This window comes from Odocoileus virginianus, chromosome 24 (assembly GCF_023699985.2).
Source record: "Odocoileus virginianus isolate 20LAN1187 ecotype Illinois chromosome 24, Ovbor_1.2, whole genome shotgun sequence".
In the NCBI taxonomy this organism is placed as follows: Eukaryota; Metazoa; Chordata; class Mammalia; order Artiodactyla; family Cervidae; genus Odocoileus; species Odocoileus virginianus.
In genome coordinates this window covers 45,502,389-45,527,224 of record NC_069697.1, presented here as the reverse complement: position 1 = coordinate 45,527,224, position 24,836 = coordinate 45,502,389, and the positions used below count along the sequence as shown (strand labels likewise).

Genomic DNA, 24,836 nt, shown 5'->3' with positions numbered 1-24,836 from the left:
TTTAAAGAAACAGTGGTTCATCTTTTATTTTGACAGTGTTCAAATTCAAGTAAGTTTGCAAAGCGTTTTTTACATGTGTGATCTTGGCTCTTTCTTACACATCCTTTGGAAAAAGTAGACCATATTTCCTTATTCCCATTTTACAGATAAGGAAGTCAAACCCAGAGGCCAACTTGCCAAAGAAAATTGCAAGTTGGCTGTTATATCAAAGGGTGAACTTATTTTGATGATCACCTGAGTGACTCTACTGGGAGTGAGGTTGAAATAACTATTTTCTCTCTTCAAAGTAAATTTTCTCTAGTATCTTCAAATGTACAGAGCAATTATAAACAGGATATTGGCTCTTGGGTTAAGAATTTAGCTTTAGTGTCACATTCCCTAAGATGACACAGTCAGACACCAGGTTGGACCCAAAGAACAAAGTCATAAATGTTCACCCTCTGTCCAAACAACATTCTGAAATGAACACTCCTTGATGGGCTTGTTGGCAAACTTGGTAAGTGTTCACTACACTTCTGGTCACCTATAAACATTGACCAAGTTGTGGTTTAGAAACATATTTCAAAGCAAACAGTCTACAGAAAATATGAGCATTTACTCTTTCCATTAGCAAAACATGGGGCTTCCCTGATAGCTCAGTTGGTAAATAATTTACCTGCAATGCAGGAGACCCCAGTTTGATTCCTAGGTCAGGAAGATCCCCTGGAGAAGGGATAGGCTGCCCACTCCAGTATTTTTGGGCTTTCCTTGTGGTTCACCTGGTAAAGAGTCCGCCTGCAACGCGGGAGACCTGGGTTCAATCCCTGGGTTGGGAAGATCCCCTGGAGAAGAGAAAGGCTACCCACTCCAGTATTCTGGCCTGGAGAATGGGGTCGCAAAGAGTCAGACACGACTAAGCGACTTTCACTTCACTTCACATTAGCAAAGCATAGACTTTATAGATCATTTCATTACTGATTTCAAAGGACAAATCTCAAGAGAGTAAAATGATTTTGTTTCCTGGCTTGAACCAAAATAGGTTTAAAAATAAATATACAATTCAAATATGTTCTAGGCGAGGACTCAGTATTTAAATATTGTATATATGTCTTATTTACACACTCTGCCACGCTCCACTGAGGCCTATTTCTTTTAGGTAAACGGACACCATATCATTAAGGCTAATGGTGGTTTCATCTGGGGGGAAAAAAATTCATGAACACCAAGGAATATTTCTCAGCTTCTTGGAAAAAACACGAAAAGGAAGAAAAATGATTTGAATAATTAGTTCCAATTGTTTTCAATTTTTTATGTAAGTTAAATGTTGTGAAATCGGCCCAGATTTTTATTGAACCTGAGTGAATAAAATGCAGAAGTAAATCTCTACTTCCTATGTAAAGCAAACTGGCTTTTCACAAATCATATTTTTTTTTTTTTTTAAAAAAAGGAAAAAGAAAAGAAAAACACATGTTCTCCACAGAAAATAGGCCAGTGGGTTCTTTCACCAGGGAGTCCAGCCTGAGATAGGCAGGCCTTCTACATGGGCTTGAGAGACTCTCTGGTCTCGGGCAATGCTGCCAGCTTGCCTGCTGTGGCCACCCTGTAAAAAACCGTGAGTCCACGCAATCACGAGAAAGGGGACTGCTCTGATCATTATGCTGCACACAAGCTTTGAAGGAACTATCAAATAGTAACAACTAAATTACTCTTTGTGGCTTATTTTTATTTTGAATCAATAACCTAGAAGGGAAGGTCTCCACAGACCATTATGTCTTCACTGATCTGTCTCCTTCCCCATGAACACCTACTGAAGGAAAGCGTCAAGGAAGCATGTGTTAAGATGCATCACTGCTTCTAAAAATAATGTGGAGGAGACAGGAATGAAACCCAGGTTGAGATGTGCTTAACTATAGGTGGATTTACTCAATTACGAAGAGGTCTTTTGAATGCGCAATAGATTTTTAGCAAGTAAAAAGTATCAAGACCTTCATTTTGATTTTATAGAAGTAGGTTAAGTTGCATAAAAGTGGCTGAAAAATCAAGACTGCCTGCTTTTTCAGCCTAAAGATAACCAGGGAGTGGAGCCAAACATAAGCATGCATTTCAACAGAAAGGTGATAACCCGAGAGCCAAATAGCTGAAGAAGGAAGAAACGACCACTTAATGGCTTACACTAACTTTAAAACAGAGTGAAAAATTCAAACGTTATAAGGGTAAAGACAAATGCAGCTAGATGTGCAGGTCATCCCAAAAGCAATCCTGGCTATTAAAGTTGCCTCGAGAATCTTCAGAATTGTTAAAAACCAGATGCTATTGCTACCATTCTGATTCACTGTCAATTTCAAAAAAAGTTGATAGAACTTTCTCACCAAGACCCTAATTTCGGCATCAAAAATATTAATTTGCTGATCACAAAACTTGAAGTTTCATGTTAATTTGCTAATTCATGAGCTAGAAAATATTCCTTGATTTTAATAAAAGCTGTTTTATATAGTATCTCAGTTACTCATCCAGGAAGGAGGGGAGGGAAAGACAGGGCATTTGAAATTACATTGGAATACAATGTTTGGAACAATATAAAACATCTGGAAAAATCAAAGGCCAATAAATACTAGTCTACATGAAATATAGGAAAACAGAAGAAAACGCTAAAAAAATACCTTGCTGTACTGCAGAGACCAGCATCCATGACCACCTCCTAGACTACTCTTTGGATATGTAATTCACTTGGCCATAATTGCTTATAAAGGGTGCAACGCAATCAGGCAGGGTTTGTCCTGAATTTAGAACTGCAAGAAGCATGGGGTGGGGGAGGGGTGGGGGGGTGGTGGTGGTGCGGGGTGGGGGTGGGGAGGAACCTCTAATCATAGACCACTGTAGCTCGTTAGAGCAATTAAGAACACAATACCCAGTCTTGAATACCTTTCACACAAACCACCTGCTAACCTTTGGATCCAGGTTTTAGACTTGCAAAGACCTTGGGGTTCTTAAGGGCAAGTGAGATCTCACTAAGGAAAGAAATAAAGTGGGAGTCTCTCTCCGATTTCTTTGACTCAAAAATGACAACAATGGTAAAGTGAGGTTCTGGGCGGGTGAGGAAGTAGGTGCTCTGAACTTTGTCATCATAGAAGTGGACCACTTTCTCCAAGCTGTTCAGGTCGGATGTGCGGTCCGTCATGATCATGATGACATTGGGCCAGTGCATGACAGGCCGGTCGCTGGGCAGAGACACCACAGCCGGATATTGATCCACGCCCTTGGGGGCCTCTCTGTAGGAATGGGGGTGGTGATAGCCGTGACCCTGAAAGCTCTCAGAACCTCGGTTGTCGAAGATTAACGACACGTTGGCAGCGTCGTATTTCCTGATGAAGCTGGAGATCTTTCCAAAGAGGTCGGGGCTGGCTCTTGCAGTCAGCGCTTTCATTTCTGAAGCAGTCGTTTGTCGGCTCAGCGCCTCGTGAAAGTAGAAGCTAAATTTGGCAAGGAGCATGTTTTTGAGTTTCATCAGCCAAAGGAAAAGGTGTGGGGGCTGAACGGCCTTCTGAGACTGCCCTCCAAACAGATGTTTCTTGGTCTCCCGCTGCTTTTCAAAGATCTGGCCCCAAGTCTGCAGCTTGGTGTGAGCGCTGTGCAAATTCACCAAGGAGGGGAGGAACTTCCACTCGGAGACCTGAGCCTGGGCCTTCAGGAGGTGACTCAGGACGTCGGCCTCCAGCTGGAAACTGCTCTCCAGGGGACTGAGGATGGGGTGGTGAAATCTAAAGTGGGAAGGGAAATGAAGACGTTCAGTGGAAGTGTGACCCCACGGTGACGCTGTCCATCCTCAAAAAGAAAAAGAAAACCCCAATGTGGTCAGACACACAATATAATGTTTGGGGGCAGGGAAGGAAAAGACAGAAAGATTCCATGTTGATTTACTTAAAGAATCGTTCTGACAACTTCACCGTCTCAGGATTATGTCGGTGTTATAGTCTCCCATGGGAAGAGCCTGATGTTACAAAAAGAAATTGAGAATAGCCTCTACTTTCTTTTCAAATAAAAAGAAACTGAATTAGCTGTAAGTCTTTCTCAGCTTTCGTTTGTTTCATTTTGTTTGTTTTTGGCCATGCCACACAGATTGTGGGATTTTAATTCCCTGATCAGGGTTGAACTCGGGCAGTGAAAGCACCGAGTCTTAAACACTGGACTGCAGGTAATTTCTGTATAGGTCTCTCTGAAGTTTATTTATTCCAGGAATTGTATGACAAAGCAAGACATTCTATTTCAGGCTTAGGTCCTAAAGAGGCAAAGAAAAGGTCACTGAAATCTCTCTTAAATGTGCACATAACACATATCACCTTATTTAATGTTCACAGTAACTCCAAAAGGATTATAAAACCTATTTTGCAGATGGGAGTAGAGATGATAAATCAATATCTGAAACATAGTATACAATCAATAACTGTTTATTAAAGGAATAGAACACTTACCAGAAAGGCCTTATTCAATCCTAGTTCCCAAATTCCCTTCATAATTTAATCACAGTTACAAACAAAACGGTGGCTAAATTTAAAAATTTTATACTTCACTTTCCATTTATCTCAGGATAAAACCTAAAATCCTTAACAAAGGCTTAAAAAGTCTTTTAATAACCTGTGCAAGTTCACCTTCCTTGAACTTAGACCCTCATCAGTTTGATCCACATTCCCATTCTCCTCAGTTTCCCCAGAAATTACATAACTAGAAATGAGACGATATCACAAAGAAAGTTAAGGTAATACTGTGATTTCATTCCTATTTGTCCTAGGCAAAATGTTTTTTAAAAATTTTAGCCATGATCTACAGTAAGAAATACAGTTTATACTATGACTTAGTACTGTGACCATACTATACTTTATACATATATCTATAGATAAATTTCATATTTACACTTACTATGGGGCTTCCCTGGTAGCTCAGATGGTAAAGCATCTGCCTACAATGCGGGAGATCCCGGTTCGATTCCTGGGTCGGGAAGATCCCCTGGAGAAGGAAATGGCAACCCACTCCAGTACTCTTGCCTGGAAAATCCCATGGACCAAGGAGCCTAGAAGGCTACAGTCCATGGGGTCACAAAGAGTCGGACACGACTGAACGACTTCACTTCACACTTACTATGCACAATGTACTCTTTATTTATTATACATATATATTTGTAATTAGGTTACTACTCACTAAATTAATTTGATGACTCCAGTATGCTCCAGTCACCATGGGAAATGATTTACAGGCATGACCCCATGTAATTTAACTGCTACACTTCCAGTAGTCAAGTACAGATGTGAGAATTGGATCATAAAGAAGGCTGAGTACCAAAGAATTGCGGTGCTGGAGAAGACCCTTGAGAGTCCCATGGACGGTAAGACCAAACCAATCCATCCTAAAGGAGATCATCCCTGAGTATTCATTGGAAAGACTGATGATGAAGCTGAAGTTTGAGTACTTTGCCACCTGATGTGAAAAGCCAACTCACTGGAAAAGACCCTGATGCTGGGAAAGATTGAGGGCAGGAGGAGAAGGGGACGACAGAGGATGAGATGGTTGGATGGCATCACTGACTCAATGGAGATGAATTTGAGCAAACTCAAACAGTGGAGGACAGAGGAGCCTGGCGTGCTGCAGCCCATGGGGTTGCAGAGCCGGACGTGACTTAGAGACTGAACAGCAGCAGCAACACACTTCAAAGAGACAGAAGATTCACACACATCTGTTTTGGCCCTGGTTGAGGAGGAAAATTTTGGTTATCAACTAAACAATTAGGAAAAAAAATCATCACAAGTATATCTAGAGTTTTTAAAACCCTAAAAAAATGAGATGATGATTATGAGATCCCAAACTAGGCTGAATATTATAAGAGAAACTGATTATCATGTGATAAATAGGATGCAGTTATTCACATAACAATAATACATTGTTTTTTGTATTACTGGCATTTTATAGTCAACATCCTCTAGGAAAGGGAAGCTAAAACATGGATGGAGGGTGTAGTCTAATAAGGCACTGAAAGAATCAGAAGGATAAACTCAGTTTGGTCACTGAGTCGTGTCCGACTCTTTGAGACCCCATGGACTGCAGCACGCCAGGCCTCCCTGTCCATCACCAACTCCTAGAGCTTACTCAAACTGATGTCCATTGAGTTGGTGATGCCATCCAACCATCTCATCCTCTGTCATCCCCTTTTCCTCCCGCCTTCAATCTTTCCCAGCATCAGGGTCTTTTCAAATGAGTCAGTTCTTTGCATCAGGTGGCCAAAGTATTGGAGTTTCAGCTTCAGCATCAGTCCTTCCGATGAATATTCAGGACTGATTTCCTCTAGGATGGACTGGTTGGATCTCCTCATAGTCCAAGCAACTCTCAAGAGTCTTCTCCAACACCACAGTTCAAAAGCATCAATTCTTTGGCGCTCAGCTTTCTTTACAGTCCAACTCTCACATCCACACATGACCACTGGAAAATAAACCGGATCTCAAATATTCTAGCTCAGGGACTTCCCTGGTGGTCCAGTGCCTACGACTCCGTGCTCCAGTGCAGAGGGGTCCAATCCCTGGTCAGGAAAATAGACCCCACACACTGCAACTAAGAGTTCACATGCCGCAACGAAAGACCTGGTGCAGAAAAATAAATAAAAGTGCTTTTTAAAAATCCTCTGGCTCAAGTACTCAATTAACTAATTTGGACTCTTCAAACACGACATGCTTCGAAATAAACATTAAGAAAGTCTAACACACACACACACACACACACACACTATAGCATGTCTCAAAATCTTTGCATTCTAAGAAATGCTCCTGCCACTTTAGCTTTTAGGCAATCTGACACTTAACGAGCCTTAAGCATCACAATATGCTGTAATCATGGGTATCAAGAAAAATCTGTCAAGGAGCTATGAACGCAGTGAGACTGCTGACAGCAGGAAAATGGTATCATTCTGTCACGAGTAACAGTACTCAAAGTGGTTTTCCTGCTTCCCATTGGAAATCATTTATATCCAATAGTCTCCTTGAAAGAAAATGAATTCTCTGTACCAACCTTTAGAAAGAATTCCGCACAAGCTCTTCCATAAACATACTAAAAGTGTTTAAATGTTCGATGTTTATGAGGATGAATGTGAATGGCGAAGCTACTTTTCATCTTTTCAAGAAGAGTTAAAAATGCATGTTGATGTTATTCTGCTAAGACTTTGAGATTAGCATTATGTTGTATCATTTTCCCATTCCTACCCTGTGCCTTATACCTATTCACATTTCAGACCATGGGGTGGGTGGTGGTGGTGGTCTGTTAGATCGTAATCCAAAAACACACACCTCAGCTATGGCAGCGAGCTTGAAAGAGTCCGAATAAATACATTGACAACTATTTGCAGAGAACATCTGCTCCAAAAAAAGCGCCAAAAGTTAAGACAGAAAAAGAGAGAGAGAACTCAAGCGTGCAGTCCTTCCTTCACAGATGCCCATCAAGCAGCTCCTTCCAAAAGAAGTACGGAGGTCCACGCATGTGAGAAGTCAGAAGTCTGAAGAAAAATAAACCTGTAGCACAATGTGAATATAGGATATGTCACAGAACTGTACACTTAAAAATGATTAAAACAGTACATTTTATGTTACATAAATTTCACCACATTAAAAAAATCCATAATCCTAAGCTGTGGTACATATACACCATAGAATATTACTCAGCCATCAAAGAGAATTCATTTGAATCAGTTCTAATGAGATGGATGAAACTGGAGCCCATTATACAGAGTGAAGTAAGCCAGAAAGATAAAGACCAATACAGTATACTAACGCATATACATGGAATTTAGAAAGATGGTAACGGAAACCCTATATGCAAAACAGAAAAAGAGACACAGATGTACAGAACAGAATTTTGGACTCTGTGGAGAAGGCAAGGGTGGGATGCTTCGAGAGAACAGCATCAAAACATGTATATTATCTAGGGTGAAACAGATCACCAGCCCAGGTTGGGTGCATGAGACAAGTGCTCGGGCCTGGTGCACTGGGAAGACCCAGAGGAATCGGGTGGAGAGGGAGGTGGGAGGGGGGATCGGGATGGGGAATACATGTAAATCCATGGCTGATTCATGTCAATGTATGACAAAAACCACTACAATATTGTAAAGTAATTAGCCTCCAACTAATAAAAATAAATGAAAAAAAATCCATAATCCCACTTAAAACAACTATTTTACTAGTTTTTAGAGACAAACACATTGATGAAATGACGATGAATTAGCCAAAGGTTTGCCCTACAGGACTTAACCTGCTGGAAGGAGGTGTTTATAATGGGTGCAGGTAGGAAGTAACCCATCTCTTAGGATGGATACAGATCAAGTAACAGTTTAGAAAAAGGAACAATTCCTTTTGGTGGAAAGGTTGTGCAGGCCACAGAGGAGACAGGTTTAAATTGACCCACAAAGCTCAAAGAACTGGTAGGAGTTAGCCATGTGAAGATGAGGGCTTAAATTTCAGGCCCCAAATTCCTAACCACCCCAATTCCACCCCCTTTGCTGAGTGATTTTGCAGCGCTCCCACCAGAGGTAGCGTACTTTCCCACCCCGACCATGGACTGCTTATGTGATTTGCTTTAGTCAAAGGGATGTCAACAGATCTGATGCAGGCAAAAGCTTAACATGAGCTTGACTGGGCTTGTTCCTTTGCACTTGGGTCCTCACCAGTAGGGAGCTGCTTCCTCTCTAACCTTGGGCTCAGAACGAACACACGTGCAGCTGACTAAGCCCACGGCTCACAGCGAAAAGCCAAGGCCACTGAGAGCCACGTGCTCAGCACAGCCAGCAGCTGAGCCCAGCCTACATCAGACAACTCCCAGCAGGCCTGTCTGCCCAAAGTGTGACTTTGGGGATGGCCTGTTATACAGAATGATTGTGGCAACAGCCGATACGAGACAGAACTCTACGGCATCCTGGTATATTGACTATTTTAAGCTGAAGGAATTTGAGAAATGACAAGTGCAAGAAGGACTTTCTGGCCGTCTCCTGAAGCAGGTAATAAAACCCTCAAGCACCCTCCTTGTACCCTGAGGAAAGGAACATTCTTATCTCCAAAGACAAAGGTCACAGAGAGAAATCTGAACTAACAGGCCTCGCTGTTTCTCCCAGTTCCAGAAACTTGGCTCATACCACTTTTCCCCACAACTCTCACTCATCATCAACTCTAGCATAAAAACACAGGTTTAACAACTTATTTGGGTCTTCATTTCCTTAAGACTCCAGGCCACATTGCTGTTTGGTTGCTAAGTCGTGTCTGACTCTTTGCAACCCCACGGACTGTAGCCCACCAGGCTCCTCTGTCCATTTCCCCAGCAAGAATACTGGAGTGGGTTGTCATTTCCTTCTCCAGGGGATCTTCCTGACCCATGGATTGAACCTGGGTCTCTGCATTGCCAGGTGGATTCTTTACCCCTGAGCCATGACGGAAGCCCCCAGGGCACATTAAAACTATTAAATACATTTGAATGCTTTTCTCTCGTTAACGTGTCTTTTGCTAAAGGGTCCCCAGCTGGAAAAAAGGGTAAAGAGAAGACGTAGCATTTCCTCCGATACAAATTCAAGCATATTCTAACCGAACTAAGTAACAGGAACTAAGGTAGGAAATGGCAAATACTTATGGGGAATATATTAGACTTGGACTGGTTTTGGGTTTTTTTGGCGGGAGGGGGCTTCTGCTTAAAACCCTGTATTTATCTTTGAAGCTGCTTCCTTTTCACTCAGAGTTTGAATGCAATTTAAAGCATTTGATGGGTCTTAGATAATTTGAGCAGTTGGGTTGGGGCAAGATCATAGGAAAGCCTAGAGTCTTCACTGTTAAGATCTAGGCATGTCAATTAACGAGAGTAGAATGTGTCCCACAGATATTGCACTGTTGTTGGTTTTGCTTATGAAATTTTCAGTGGGCAAGAGTTAACCTTATTGAACTACACACATGCAACCAACTGTTTCATTAACAGTGTTATCATTACAAATCTTTTTTGAAGGAAAAAGGGCCTAAAGCCTAATAAATCAAATCACAGTTCTGCCTACGGTGAGAATTCTGTCATTTGAAGCATTCAGGTTGAAAAACAAAATGTGCTTCCTAAAATGCAAACAGGAAACACATAGTTTTTCAAGGCAGAAGCCTGGTGTGTCTACCTTTGCCTGGCAAAGGTTTAAAGCTATCCTTTTCTACTTCAACCCTCCCTCCCAAATGCAAATAAACTTATGTAACTCAATTTTTTAAAATGTCCTTTAAATACTAGCTATAAACTTATGATTAAAGAATAAAAATCATTTAATAGAATATTATTGCTTTAAAAAGCTTTCTAGAATGAATAACTGCAGATCCCTGGTTGGGGAACTAAGATCTCGCATGCTGCATGGCGTGGCATAAAAAGGATACATGGTACCACACAAGGAATACAGCCAATATTTTATAGTAACTATAAAAGGGATATATCATTTAAAAATTGTGAATCACTACATTGTATACCTATAACATAAAATACTGCACTTCAATTAAAAGCTCTTGTTTTAGGAGAGTATATATTAATTCGCATTTATAATCAATATTCTAGTTTTGCTCTAACCATGAAACAGAAAGATTAGCCAGAGTTTTCTCTTATGCCCATTGTACAAAACAGGTAAATAAATTAAAAACAAACTCTACAGAATCAAAAAAATGTTCCACTGATGTTTCCTTGGGGAAAAAACCCAAGTTCTACTTCCCTTCAAAAGTATTCAAGGAATAGTAGACACCCTGACCCTGAACTCAACATTCAAAAAAGAAAAATCATGGCATCCGGTCCCATCACTTCACCACAAATAGATGGGAAAAAAATGGAAACAGTGACAGACTTTATTTTCTTGGGCTCCAAAATCACTGCAGATAGTGACTGCAGCCATGAAATTAAAAGACACTTGCTCCTTGGAAGAAAAGTTATGACCAACTTAGATAGCTGACAAAGGTCCGCCTAGTCAACGCTATGGTTTTTCCAGTGCGTGAATGTGAGAGTTGGACCATAATGAAAGCTGAACGCCAAAGAATTGATGCTTTTAAATTGTGGTGTTGAAGACTCTTGAGAGTCCCTTAGACTGTAAGGAGATCCAACCAATCCATCCTAAAGGAAATCAGTCCTGAATATTCATTGGAAGGACTGATGCTGAAGCTGAAACTCCAGTACCTGATGCAAAGAACTGACTCACTGGAAAAGACCCTGATGCTGGGAAAGATTGAAAGCAGGAGAAGGGAACAACAGAGGATAAGATGGTTGGATGGCATCACCGACTTGATGGACATGAGTTTGAGCAAGCTCAGGAGTTGGTGATGGACAGGGAAGCGTGGTATGCTGCAGTCCATGGGGTGGCAAAGAGTCAGATATGACTGAGCGACTGAACTGAACTGACCCTGAAAGAATTAAATCTGTATTATTCTTTCTATAGGGCACACAGAATGATTAATGTTAATGATTAATGTTAATGTTAATTGTTCAATTTGAAATGCAGTATCACAAATGATTGTGATTCTTAAACAAGAATTTGTATTTGTTTAACAGTGTAGTAAGTTTGCCAAAAGAGGAAACCTTTAACACCATTCTACTCTGAGCACAACTGGCTTCCAGGGGAAAAAAACAAAACATGCTTCCTCTTCAACTCTGAAAGCAAAGGGTAAAGCATGTTAATTTGTATCTAAAATAATTCCACTTTCTCCCCCAAAATCAATATGCTGCTGCTGCTGCTGCTAAGTCATGTCCAACTCTGTGCGACCCCATAGACCGCAGCCCACCAGGTTCCCCCGTCCCTGAGATTCCCCAGGCAAGAACACTGGAGTGGGTTGCCATTTCCTTCTCCAATGCATGAAAGTGAAAAGTGAAAGTGAAGTCGCTCAGTCGTGTCCGACTCTTAGTGACCCCATGGACTGCAGCCCACCAGGCTCCTCCGTCCATGGGATTTTCCAGGCAAGAGTACTGGAGTAGGGTGCCATTGCCTTCTCTGAAAAATCAATATATTATACAAAATTACAACTTTTCAGTAATTCTAAACTATGAATTTATATTGCTCAAATTAACCCAAAGCATCTAAATGTAGATCATTTTTAGACTAGAATGTGTCTGTGATCAGTAATTCCCTGTTAAGTAGACAAAGGTAGCATTGGTGGAGAATGTCTATAGCTGAAAATACTTATTGATCATGTGTTATCTTATAGCCCAACTCCATCAGTATCCACTCAGCAGGATGAGGGGTACAGACAAGTGCCCGAAGATCTGCAAGAATGAAATCTGGGCTTTTGCTACTGCAGTGGAAGAAATTCCCAGGGCTTTGAGAAGTTGGGGTATTTCAAAGAAGGTTCAAAGTTGATATACCACAAGTCTAACAAAATAAAAACAGTTAAATAGTAATAACCTTTCATTACTATGGGGAATTTCGGGAGCTCAGTGGTAAAGAATCCACCTGCAATGTAGGAGATGTGGGTTCTATCCCTGGGTTGGGAAGAGCCCATGGAGAAACAAATGGCAACCCACTCCAGTATTCTTGCCTGGGAGACCCCAGGGACAGAGGAGCCTGGCAGGCTACAGTCCATGGGGTCCCAAGAGTTGGATACGACTGAAGCAGCTACACCACTACTGCCTTCATTACTAGGATACAACAAATGCACAGCCCTTGCACACACACTGGTAAGGCTCCATACCCCATATATCCAGTATTGGCATCATTCTCTTATTTATTCCATTTTTCTTGCAGACTTATGTATCAGTATCACAGGAAACTTTTAAAAGACAGATGTCTGGATACCCAATCCAGAACTGCTAGATCTTACTATCTTGGGAAAGAAGAAGGGCCCCAGTATAAGTATTTTTCTTAAGCTCCCGAAATGGTTCAACAAAACCACTTTCACGTTAGCATTTGGGAATCACCACATAAGATCCTTCACCCTAAGAATCATATCTCCAGTTATATTATACTTTTTGATTTTAAAAAATTATTAAGGGACAACATATACTAATCAGATTTGAGGTAGAAATAAAACAACACTTCCAAACATAAAACATTTGAAAACATGCAAAATTTGTTTAAAAAAAGAAAATGTGTGGATTGATATGCATAGACTATCCCTTGAGAAGGACAGGAAAAAGTTGCTAACATTCATTGGCTGTTAGGAAGCGAATTTAGCTGAAGAACAGGGGCAGAAGGTAAATTTTCACTGCTGTGTTCTTTTGCACTTTTATAAATTTTGAGCCATGTTAATATATTGGAATAGACCCTGATTCCGGGAAAAATTGAGGACAAGAGGAGAAGTGGGCAACAGAGAATGAGATGGTTGGATGGCATCACTGACTTAATGGACATGAGTCTGAGCAAACTCAGGGAGACCAGACTCAGGGAGATGGACAGAGAAGCCTGGTGTGCTGCAGCTCATGGGGCTGCAAAGAGTCGGACACAACTTAGCAACTGAATAGCAACAATATATTATCTATTAAAAGTAAATAAAAAGATAATTTAGAATACAGATTACCCTTGAATGACATGAATTTGAACTGTACAGGTCCACTTACTTGCAGATTTTTTTCAACAGTAAATACTTTGCATCCTTGGATGTGGAGTCACAAAAAGGGAGAAACCACAGATATAAAGAAACCTTTCAAAAAAAAAAAGAAAGAAACCTTTCTTTCTACAAACCTTTGCTTTCAAAATCCTACCTGCCCTTAAAAATCTTCTCAGAGAGGGATAGATTGGGAGTTTGGGATTGACATCTATATATCTATTTTAAATATAGCAGTGTGTATCAGAGAAAACCATAATCCAAAAGGATACATGCACCCCAATGTTCATTACAGCACTATTTACAATAGCCAAGACATGGAAGCAACCTAAATGTCCATCAACAAAGGAATAAAGAAGATGTGGTATACATATACAATGCATATCAGTTCAGTTCAGTTCAGTCGCTCAGTTGTGTCCGACTCTTTGTGACCCCATGAATCTCAGCACGCCAGGCCTCCCTGTCCATCACCAACGCCCGGAGTCTACTCAAACTCATGTCCATTGAGTTGGTGATGCCATCCAGCCATCTCACCCTCTGTCATCCCCTTCTCCTCCTGTCCCCAATCCCTCCCAGCATCAGGGTCTTTTCCAATAAGTCAACTCTTTGCCTGAGGTGGCCAAATTACTGGAGTTTCAGCTTCAACATCAGTCCTTCCAGTGAACTCCCAGGACTGATCTCCTTTAGGATAGACCAGTTGGATCTCACATCACTCAGCTATAAAAAAGAGTGAAATAATGCTGTTTGCAGCAACACGGATAGACCTAGAGGCTATCATGTTAAGTGAAGTAAGTCAGAGAAGGACAAGTATCATGTGATATCACTCATATGTGGAATCTAATTTTAAAAAAGATACAGATGAACTTATTTATGAAATAAAAGCAGACTTGGAGATATCAAAAACAAACTTACAGTCACCAAAGGGGAAAGATGGAGAGAAGGGATAAATCAGGACCTTGAGATGAACATACACACAGAACTATAAACATAAGATAAGTAATCAACAAGGGCCTAGTATACAGCACAAGGAACTCTACCCAATATTCTGTGATAACCTACAAGGAAAAATAATCTAAAACAGAATAAATATGTGTTTGTGTACAACTGAATCGCTTTGGTGTACACCTGAAACTCACACAACACTGTAAATAACCATACGCCAATAAAGTTAAAATATCAAAAACAAAAAAAAAAAAAATAAAATAAGATAACCAACAAGGACCTACTGTACAACAGAGGGAACACTGCTCAATATTCTGTAATACTCTAAATGAGAAAAGATTTGAAAAAGCATAGACACATATATTTGTGCAACTGAAACACTCTGCTCTACACCCAAGACTAACACAACATTGTCCATCAACTATGCTCCAATATAACATTAAAAAAAACTTTTTTAAAGTCTCCTCAGATTCTACTTCCTCCATATAGTCTTTTTAATCTCTGTACCTCGCCCACTCAGTTCAGTTCAGTTCAGTCGCTCAGTCGTGTCCGACTCTCTGCGACCCCATGAATCGCAGCACGCCAGGCCTCCCTGTCCATCACCAACTCCCGGGGTTTACTCAAACTCATGTCCATCGAGTCAGTGATGCCATACTACTCATCTATTAATCAGATGAGCGTTAATTAGCCTTCATTTGGGAATATAAATTAAAATATCAGCCTTTCTTTTTTAAGCAAACATATCTGAACTCATTATGTCCAGAGGAGTGGTATCCTTTCAAGTCATCACTTTCCATTTAGCTCATCATAAAATTACTGAGCACCTACTATGTGCAAGGCTCTGTGCCAGGTTCCAAGGACCCCAAAATAAAACTGAGTCATTCAGAGCCGATGATATCCACAGCACCATTCAAATTCTTTTGGAATTGCCTTTTGGATCTGGCAGGAAGTAACACATTACAACCCATCTCACTTCTTTACAGGTAGCTTGTGTCTCCCACACTGGCAGGCAGATTCCTTACCACTGGGCCGCCAGGGAAGCCCTGCCTAATGTACACCTGTTGATGAATTAACATATATAAAACATAATACAGCCATTTCTTCACAGTTATTCCATGAGACCCTGCATGGAATTGCCAGGTTGCCACACCCCATCCCTCCCCCCTCACCTACACTGACCTGGAGCTGTACTTCTTGAGGATGGTGTCCAAAAGGCCAACGAGCTCTTCGGCATTGATGAACTTCTGTGTGCTCAGAGTATACATCTTCTCATAGAAGTCTGCGATCTCTGTGCGAGCCTGGACGAAGAAGCAGAGTTGCTCTGACAGGTGTGAAAGGAGCTCCTCCACGTGGGGCGCGGTCCCCCCGAAGGCACCACGGCTGGTCACCACCTTCTTCAGCTCGTTGTGCAGGGACGTATAGATGGTGCGAATGGAATCCTTCCTGCTGAAGAAAGACTGGCCCCCTGGAAGGCAAACGGCAGAAGCAGGTAAGGAAGAGAAACCAGACCCACTAAATGCCTGCCAGCATCCAGAACCGTCTTCTCTGACTTCTACAATATTTTGTGATTCATAATTTCACTGGAGCGTAAGTTAAGTGGATGACTTGCACCCCTCATTTGTGTAGCGATGAACCTGTGTGTGATTTTCTTGTTGTCTTGTCGTTCAGCCGTCAAGTCGTGTTTGACTTTTGCAACCCCAAGGACTGGAGCCCATCAGGCTCCTCTGTCTATGGGAGTCTCCAGGCAAGAACGGGCTACCCTGGTGGTATTCCAGGCAAGAATACTGGCATGAGTTGCCATTTTCTTCTCCAGGGGATCTTCCCAACCCAGGTGGAATCTACCACTGAGTTTTCCTCACCCACATACCAATCCCTCTTCAATGAAGGATTCAGGTCTAATTCAGAGGATAGTTAATCTAGCAAGTGACATGAACCTGGTTCTAAAAAGCCCTCCTTCCACATTTAGGAATTTAAAATAAAAGAGAATACCCAATTATGAGACACTGTTGTTATTCCTGGTATACCAGAAAACTTCATTTTGGCTTTGGAGTTGTTGTTTTTTTTTTAAGCTATACTAGAAAATGGAAAACACAGCCTACTGGGATCCCAGGGGGGGAAAAGGAGATGTTAGTGTTCTTAGCAAGATTGACACTATAGGTTATATCACAATAAGCACCACATTGTGAATTATTAAGAGTAGGAAGCAATTATAAATAACTGCTGCTGTAACTCAGGGATTCCAAAGGAAATCAACAAGAAGTAAGGCCAAATACATTCTTTACAACAGTTGAAAAGGTTCAAATGGCATATACATCATTTCTTTACTTTTGTATGAATACATGAAAAACTATATTTCTGGGGCCAGTTTCATAGATGTTGTCTTAAGCAATTCTGTGCCCCAACAATGGATCAGAGGCAAGACATTAGGAGAACAAAAAGAAACAGGTGAGGTTTAAGACAGGAAGTCTTAGGAATGTTAAAAATCTCAGAGACAAGGGACAGTTTAAATTCTCTGCTGAAAATTCACAGAAAGCTTTAATGAATGAGTTAGCATTCTAAACATACCAGTTAGGAGGGAAAGTTACATATCAAGGCTTTTGTAAAATGTGCTCTTAATGAATGAAATATTTCGCAATTCATTGCCCAGTTTGTATTTCAAGGAAGTATTCTTATATCCCTTACTACTATGGCAACCACCTTGCCCCAGTTTATCTGCGACTGTCCAGGTTTTAGTACTGAAAATCTAGCTTCTCAGGAAACCCTTAAGGCCATGTCCTGAAAACTCCCTCAACTTTGAGCAAACCTATGTGGACAGTCAGGCTTCTCTGATAGCTCAGTTGGTAAAGAACATGTCTGCAATGCAAGAAACCCTGTTTTGACTCCTGGGTTGGGAAGATCCACTGGAGAAGGGATAGGCTACCCACTCCAATATTCTTGGGCTTCCCTTGTGGCTCAGCTGGTAAAGAATCCATCTGCAATGCGGGCGACCTGTGTTCGATCCCTGGGTTGGGAAGATTCCCTGGAGAAGGGAAAGGCTACCCACTCCGGTATTCTGGCCTGGAGGATTCCATGGACTGTATAGTCCATGGGTTTGCAAAGAGTCGGACACAACTGAGCGACTTTTACTTTCATGTGGATGGTCACCCTACTTAACTTCTGATTCCATAGGCAAACTACTGATACTTAACAAGTGTTTTCTCCAATATACTGCCCAATCACACTGGCTAGCATTCACATCATTTCTCTTACTAATAGCAGCAAAAACGATATGGTACAGGTGGATCCCCAGGTGGCACCAGTGGTAAAAAGCCCATCTGCCAATGCTGGAGACCTAAGAGATGTGCGTTTGATTCCTGGATCGGGAAGATCCCCTGGAGGAGAGCATGGCAACCCACTCCAGTATTCTTGCCTGGAGAATCCCGTGGACAGAGAAGCCTGGAGGGCTACAGTCCATAGGGTCTCAAAGAGTCGGACACGACTGAGGTGACTTAGCACACAGAGGTGGATCCAACATCCTATACAGGACTGTATCTGGATACAGTCCTTCTCCATCTGTATTCAGTCTAGCTTTGCAGAATTTGTAAAGTGATGGTATGAAATAAATGGATATTTGTGCTGAGGTCTACGACAAAATCTGTTAGGTTAGGAAGGTGACGAGAGTAATGAGTAAAAGCTGAAAGCTCTGGAAGGCTGAAAACACTTGGTTCCAAATCCCAGCTTCCAAATTTACAAGCTGTGTGATGTGCACTAACAGCCACTTTGAGCCTGAGTTGTTGTTTTAACATGAAACTAAAAGGAAACAATGAAATAACACTTGGTTTGTAACAAGCCTGGAGCAAAGCACATAATCAATAATGCTAACCCCTTTCCCTTTCATTTGGGCTTCCCTTGTGGTTCAGCTGGTAAAGAATCCGCCTGCATGTGGGAGACCGGGGTTCGATCCCTAGGTTGGGAAGATCCCCTGGAGAAGGGAAAGGCTACCCACTCCAGTATTCTGGCCTGGAGAATTCCAAGGACTATACAGTCCATGGGGTTACAAAGAGTCAGACACGACTGAGCGACTTTCACTTTCCTTCCATTTCTAACTGATATAAGAAGCTCTCCCAATAAACATATGAAAGATGCTCAACATCCCTCATTATCAGAGAAATGCAAATAAAAATCTCAGTGAGGTAACATCTCACACCATCCTGAAAGGCCATTATTAAGAAATCTATAAACAACAGATGCTGGAGAGTATGTGGAGAAAAGGGAATCCTCTTGCACAGTTGGTGGGAATGTAAATTGATACAGCCACTAGGGAGAACCGTAGGGAGACTTCTTAAAACACTAGGAATAAAACTACCATACAACCCAGCAATCCCACTACTGGGCATAGACCCTTAGAAAACCATAATTCAAAAGCACACACGTACCCCAGCACTCACTGCACCACTATTTACAATAGTTATGACATGGAAGCAACCCTAGGTATCCATCAATAGATGAATGGATAAAGTTGTGGTACATATATACAATGAAATGCTGTGTGTGTGTGTGTGTGTGTGTGTGTGTTAAGTCGCTTCAGTCATGGCTGACTCTTTGCAACCCTATAGACTAAAACCCACCCGGCTCCCCTGTCCTTGGGATTTTCCAGGCAAGAATGGCTGGAGTGGGTTGCCATTTCCTTCTCTAAGGGACCTTCCTGACCCAGGGATCAAACTCACATCTCATGTCTCCTACATTGCCAGGCAGGTTCTTTATCACTAGCACTGCCTGGGAAGCCCATAAAAAAGGAATGAATTTGAGTCAGGTGAACTAAGATGGATGAACTTATAGTCTGTAATACAGATTGAAGCAAGTTAGAGAAAACCAAATATTGTGTGGGTGCTAAGTCATTTCAGTCGTGTCTGACTCTTCGTGACCCAATGGTCCATAGCCCACCAGACTCCTCTGTCCATGCGAGTCTCCAGGCAAGAATACTGGAGTGGGTTGCCATGCCGTCCTCCAGGGGATCTTCCCCACCCAGGGATCAAACTCGCACCTCTTAGGTTTCCTATACTGGTAGATGTGTTCTTTACCACTAGTGCTGCCTAGGGGGCCCCAGATATCATATACTAACACATAAGTATGGAATCTACAAAAATAGTACTGATGAGCCTATTTGCAGGGCAGGCATAGAGACAAAGACATAGAGAACAAACTTGTGGACACAGCAGGGGAAGGAAAGGGTGGGATGAATTGAGAAAGTAGCATTGAAACATTTTTTATTACCACCTGTAATACAGACGGCTAGTGGGAAGCTGCAGTATAACACAGGGAGTTCAACGTGTGCTCCTGGACAGTCTTGAGGGGTGGGATGGGGGCTGTGGTGGGAGGGAGGTTCAAGAGGGACAGGACATATGCATACATACGACTAATTCAAGTTATTCTGTGGCAGAAACAAACACAACATTGTAAAGCAATTATCCTCCTCTTAAAAACAAAAGATGGAGAAGGCAATGGCACCCCACTCCAGTGTTCTTGCCTGGAAAATCCTATGGACAGAGGAGCCTGGTAGGCTGCGGTCCATGGGGTCGCTAAGAGTCGGACATGACTGAGCGACTTCTCTTTTTCACTTTAAAAACAAAAGAAGCTCCCAATACTCCAGAGTCAGCCTCCACAACTCTGTGGTCCATTGGAAGCTTCAAGCACTGGCAAAGAACAGCTAGCTACTTGATAGATAACTGGGTTATCTAGGGGGTGTGGAAGGGTTTTCCTGGTGGCTCAGCTCGTAAAGAATCCGCCTGCAATGCAGGAGGCCTGGATTTGATCCTTCGGACAGGAAGATCCCCTGAAGAAGGGAACAGCTACCCACTCCACTATTCTTGCCTGGAGCATTCCATGGACAGAGGAGCCTGGCGGGCTACAGTCCACGGGGTCTCAAAGGGTTGGACACGACTAAGAGACTAAACATGCACACACGCATTTGGTGTGGAAACACCACATAAACATAAAGAATACCTTTTAAAGCTTATCCATAAACATACACTACTAGTATGTGAAATCAAGTGAACTGACACTTTAAGGAAGGGAAAGACCACCAATGCATTTCTTTTAAATGGATTTTTTTTCTCAAAGCTCTCAGGAGCACAAGCCTATTTGGTGACTGTCCTGCTGAGGAATGGGAGGCCCAGGTGGCTCCGTGGTCAAGAATCCACCTGCCAATGCAGGAGACTCAGGTTCGATCCCTGGGTGGGAAAGATCCCTGAGAGAAAGAAACCCACTCTGGTATTCTTGCCTGGAACATTCCACGGACAGGGGAGCCTGGCAGGCTACAGTCTAGGGGCCTGCAAAGAATCAGACATGACGAGCACATACATTACACACACACACACACACACACACACACAGACTGAAATACCCAATGGGGAGAGGGCTTCCTTCATGCTGGGAAACACAGAGCCAGAGAAACCAGGCTTCTTTCTTGTCTCAGTTTTTTGAATTTACAAAATATAATTATTTTGAATTATTTCTAGAAGTCTATTTTCATGAAAGCTCATTATTTTTTAAGATTTCAACAGTCTATCTCATATCATGAAATTTCAAGTAGCAAGTATATTAAAGGAGTGTGCAAAATTTCTAAGCACATTTTATTCCACAACTTCTTGCTAATGATAACCTTTAAACAGCAGTTCTCAAGTTAAGTCATTTTCTACCATGGTAACTTCCAGCAACCAGATGTCGAGGAAACTCTCCAACAACAAAACAAAGGGGAGGAAAGTATGACCTTCTAAAGTCCTCCACAAGTGATAACGGCAGAGCGAAGGGGCAAAGTAGGGAATTAAATAGTTAAAAATCACTAGGTGATTATAAGTAGAAAAATATGGGAGACACTTGTAAGTTACTGATTATTCAAAAAAGTAGGTTTGCTTAATCACGAAACCAAGCAGGCTTGCTTAGCAACAAAACCATGCTGCAGAAGCATGAGACATGCGCCCAAACACTAAAACAACGGGGGCATGAGACTCATATATTCCCCAGTGAGCTCAGTAAGTTAATGATCACCACTTTGACACGCTCTCTGACACATAGAAAACAATGATTTGTGGACCTAGCTTGACCATGTTTGGACAAGAAAATTCCCCTGCCCAACCTGGAGGAGGAGCCGATGATGGAGCCATGACGTCTACTCAAGGAAGACAAGGAAGTTCTTCTCCCTGCTACTTTTCCTTTGATTATAAAACTATTGCTCGTGTAAGTTCACAAGGGGCAGCATTTCTCACCCACCCGCTTGTAAGCCTCACAAGGGTCCTATTCTTATACATCACTTCTTATCTATCACTTTGCTCTTGTTGAGTTCTCCGTGCTGAGACATAAAGCACTGTGGCCCGAGAGCTCTTTGGAGCCCCCGGAAATGACACCAGTTGGTTTCGGTTTCACAGGTATTTTCTTTTCCCAAATATGTATATTCTCCCCTCAGAGTATGGAGAAGGCTATAAGATAAGCACTTCCCCCAAAGTTCTTCAACTGAGCCAAGATAGGAACAGAAGTCTCCCTGTCAGTTCTGTCCTTTGTCTAAAGTTCCATCCTTCCATTTATAATCAGGATTCACGGCTAAGGTCTCCAATAAACAGTCACAGAAGTAGGGTCAAAAAGACTCACTTTTTAAAACCATGCTTTCTACATGTTTAAAAGGTATACATAAACTTTTTGTTTTGCTTTTTAAAAAACCCAGATAAGTATTCTAAATAGCAAAGTAATTGAAGAACATGGGACTGTATTAAGTGGCAACGCAAAAATTTTTCCAAGTTTTTAAGAAAATGGGAGAGTCAGCTCAATAATCAAGGAGTCATATTGTAAGCACGTTGATAGCACAAACATTCCCATACCAAAAAACCGTAAGGTATTTGCAAAGTTAAAATTTTACATCTGGAACCTACATTTACTGTACATGGGAATAAGTTATAAGGCATTAAACATGCCATTTTCAGAACATTTACTCTGAAATGACAGATCAGCTGGGAGCCTCAACAGCCCTGAGGATGTTTCCTACTGTAAATTGCTCTGTGGATCAATTTCAAAGCACAGTCCTCAGGCTCACCCATGCAAGCTGGGGTCCTTGCAGAACTAATCACTTTACATAATAAGAGCCACTTCACAGAATCCAAGTCAGAGACAGTGATGGCCTTGTGCATGTTCTCATGCACATCAGACACATAAAGCCAGGCACATACAGTGTAAACTAGAGTAGATTTTTCTTTCTTTTTTTGGATTGCTTAACTGTGGTCTATACATAGGCTATGGGTTTCCCAGGTGGTTCAGCAGGTAAAGAATCCACTTGAAGATGTGGTTTCAGTCCCTGGGTCAGAATGGCAACCCAGTCCAGTATTCTTGCCTGGGAAATCCCATGGACAGAGGAGCCTAGCTAGCTAGGGTCCATGAGATGGAAAAGAGCTGGACACGACTCAGCGACTTAACAACAACATACCTAGGCTTTCGGAAATCCGACTGAATACTTTCAGGTTATATGCAAAATTGTATTACACATATATTTTTCTGGGGAGTGAGGCCACAGGTTCCCAAATTCTCATAGGTGAGCTAAAAGAAAAAACCTAAAAAACGTGACTCTGGGTTCAATTACCAATCTTCATGAGGTAGGGGATCTAAAAACACTAAAACCGCGAGAAAATTACCCACCATCAATTTTATAGCCAGGATCATCTCCATTTTCATATATACATAATAATATGTAAATGACATAATACATAGTATGTAAATTACAACACATCTATAATTTTTTATAAATCATATGGTTACAAACACAATCTGACAGTTCAAAGGTAGGTATTCTGGTACAGGCTCTGTCACCTACTCACACAACTTCACACACACACACACACACACACACACACACACACACACAATTTGTCAATCCATAGAAAGGGGAATTACAATAATGCAACAGCAATTTTAAATTTATGAAAAGTGCCACTGTAGGAAAGGAGGAAAAAATGCAGAAGGTAAAACTACCTGACTAGTTCTTGCCAACAAGTCAACATATTAAATAACAAGATACTGTTTGACATAGTTTGAAAAGCTAAAGCAAAGATCTCAGAAAGTCCTGCCCCTTGGGTGTTTACAGAAAGCAAGATATACAGGGTCACCTTCTGGCAATAGAAGGAAAGTAGGGGAAAAAACTCAAACTGGAATCTGCACTCAGCTGTACTCTTCTAGTTTATATTGTGTCTGTGTCCTTTATTCATACCAGACCCCGTGCCTCAGATATTGTAGAGTCTAAAACAGGCCAAAGCACTCAAAAGACTCTTAAAAACTCTGGCATTCATAATATTGGTAATTATTACTAGTAATACTTTATATGTAGAGCCTTTGGCTTTCACATATATTATTTCCTTCTGATCTACTCATACTGTTTGTTTCTACTAGTGAAAATCAGCTGAATCAGCTCCTGCATTTGATTTTCAGGGGCAAGGTTTATCATGGGATGATAAGCGTGTTTACCATTTTCTCTGTAATACCCCTCTTGTTAGGCATATTTCTTGCCTTTCCTGTCCAGTATTCATTTTTTTCCCTTGATTCATTAAATGTTTATTGAGGGTCTACGTAGACGGGGTAGGACTCCATCTGTAATACTCTGGGGCCTTAGCCTTAAGAGGCCAGACAACAGTGTTTATTAATTCTAACTAGGTTGTACTGCCAAGTTTTGCTCCTCTCGCCGCAGTGTCACTGGGTAGAGAGCGAGTTTGCGTAACTTCTCACTTATGGCACCAATCCACGCATGAGAAAAATGGATACAGCCATCCTCTTGGAGCCCAGCCCTGCAAAGACCATCCACCCAGTTGGCCAATCTAAGCGCCGCGCAGGCCGGTGGGCGGGGTTTGTGGAAGCCGAGGGAAGGAAGGGATCGGTGGGAGGAGACCTGGGAGTGCAGAGTTGAGCCAGCGGCTACCAGTGACAGAGAGACTGGGAACCCAAGCCACTGCCGATCGGGGAATATACTCCCTTTCCTTCCTCCTCCAGGGGCACCGGGGGGCGGGGCGGAGGTACCTAGTTTCTGCCCCAAGTAGGTGAGGCTGTGATAGACCTTCTCGGCCGCGGCCAGGTGGGCCAATGCCGCCAGCAGCGACAGCCAGCTGCCCCCCGCGCTCTTGTTGGCCTCTCGTTCCTTCTCCACATTGTCCTTGGCCTTGTCGTAAGAGAAGATACCCAGATGAGAGAAGAACGTCTCCAGCACCGCCTGTTCCACCGGGACCGGGGCGGCCAGCGGGATAGACTCCCCCATGCGAGCTGCGCTCCAGCTCCACCCACGTGGCTCGCCTCTCCCTCGCACTTCCGGGTTCTCAGGGAACGTGCGCACGAGCGTGCGTGCGCGTAACCGCTGCAAGC

At 42.1% G+C, this 24,836-nt stretch overlaps 1 protein-coding gene across 1 annotated transcript; it reads right to left on the bottom strand.

Moving 5' to 3' along the window:
• Positions 1–24,823, bottom strand: KICS2 (KICSTOR subunit 2). Its single transcript, XM_070454660.1, has 3 exons — positions 24,498–24,823; positions 15,651–15,936; positions 1–3,737 (listed from the first exon to the last, which is right to left on the bottom strand). Exons 1-3 carry the CDS (start codon positions 24,730–24,732, stop codon positions 2,921–2,923), a joined length of 1,338 nt encoding a protein of 445 aa, XP_070310761.1. The 5' UTR covers positions 24,733–24,823; the 3' UTR covers positions 1–2,920.
• Positions 24,824–24,836: the final 13 nt, after the last annotated feature.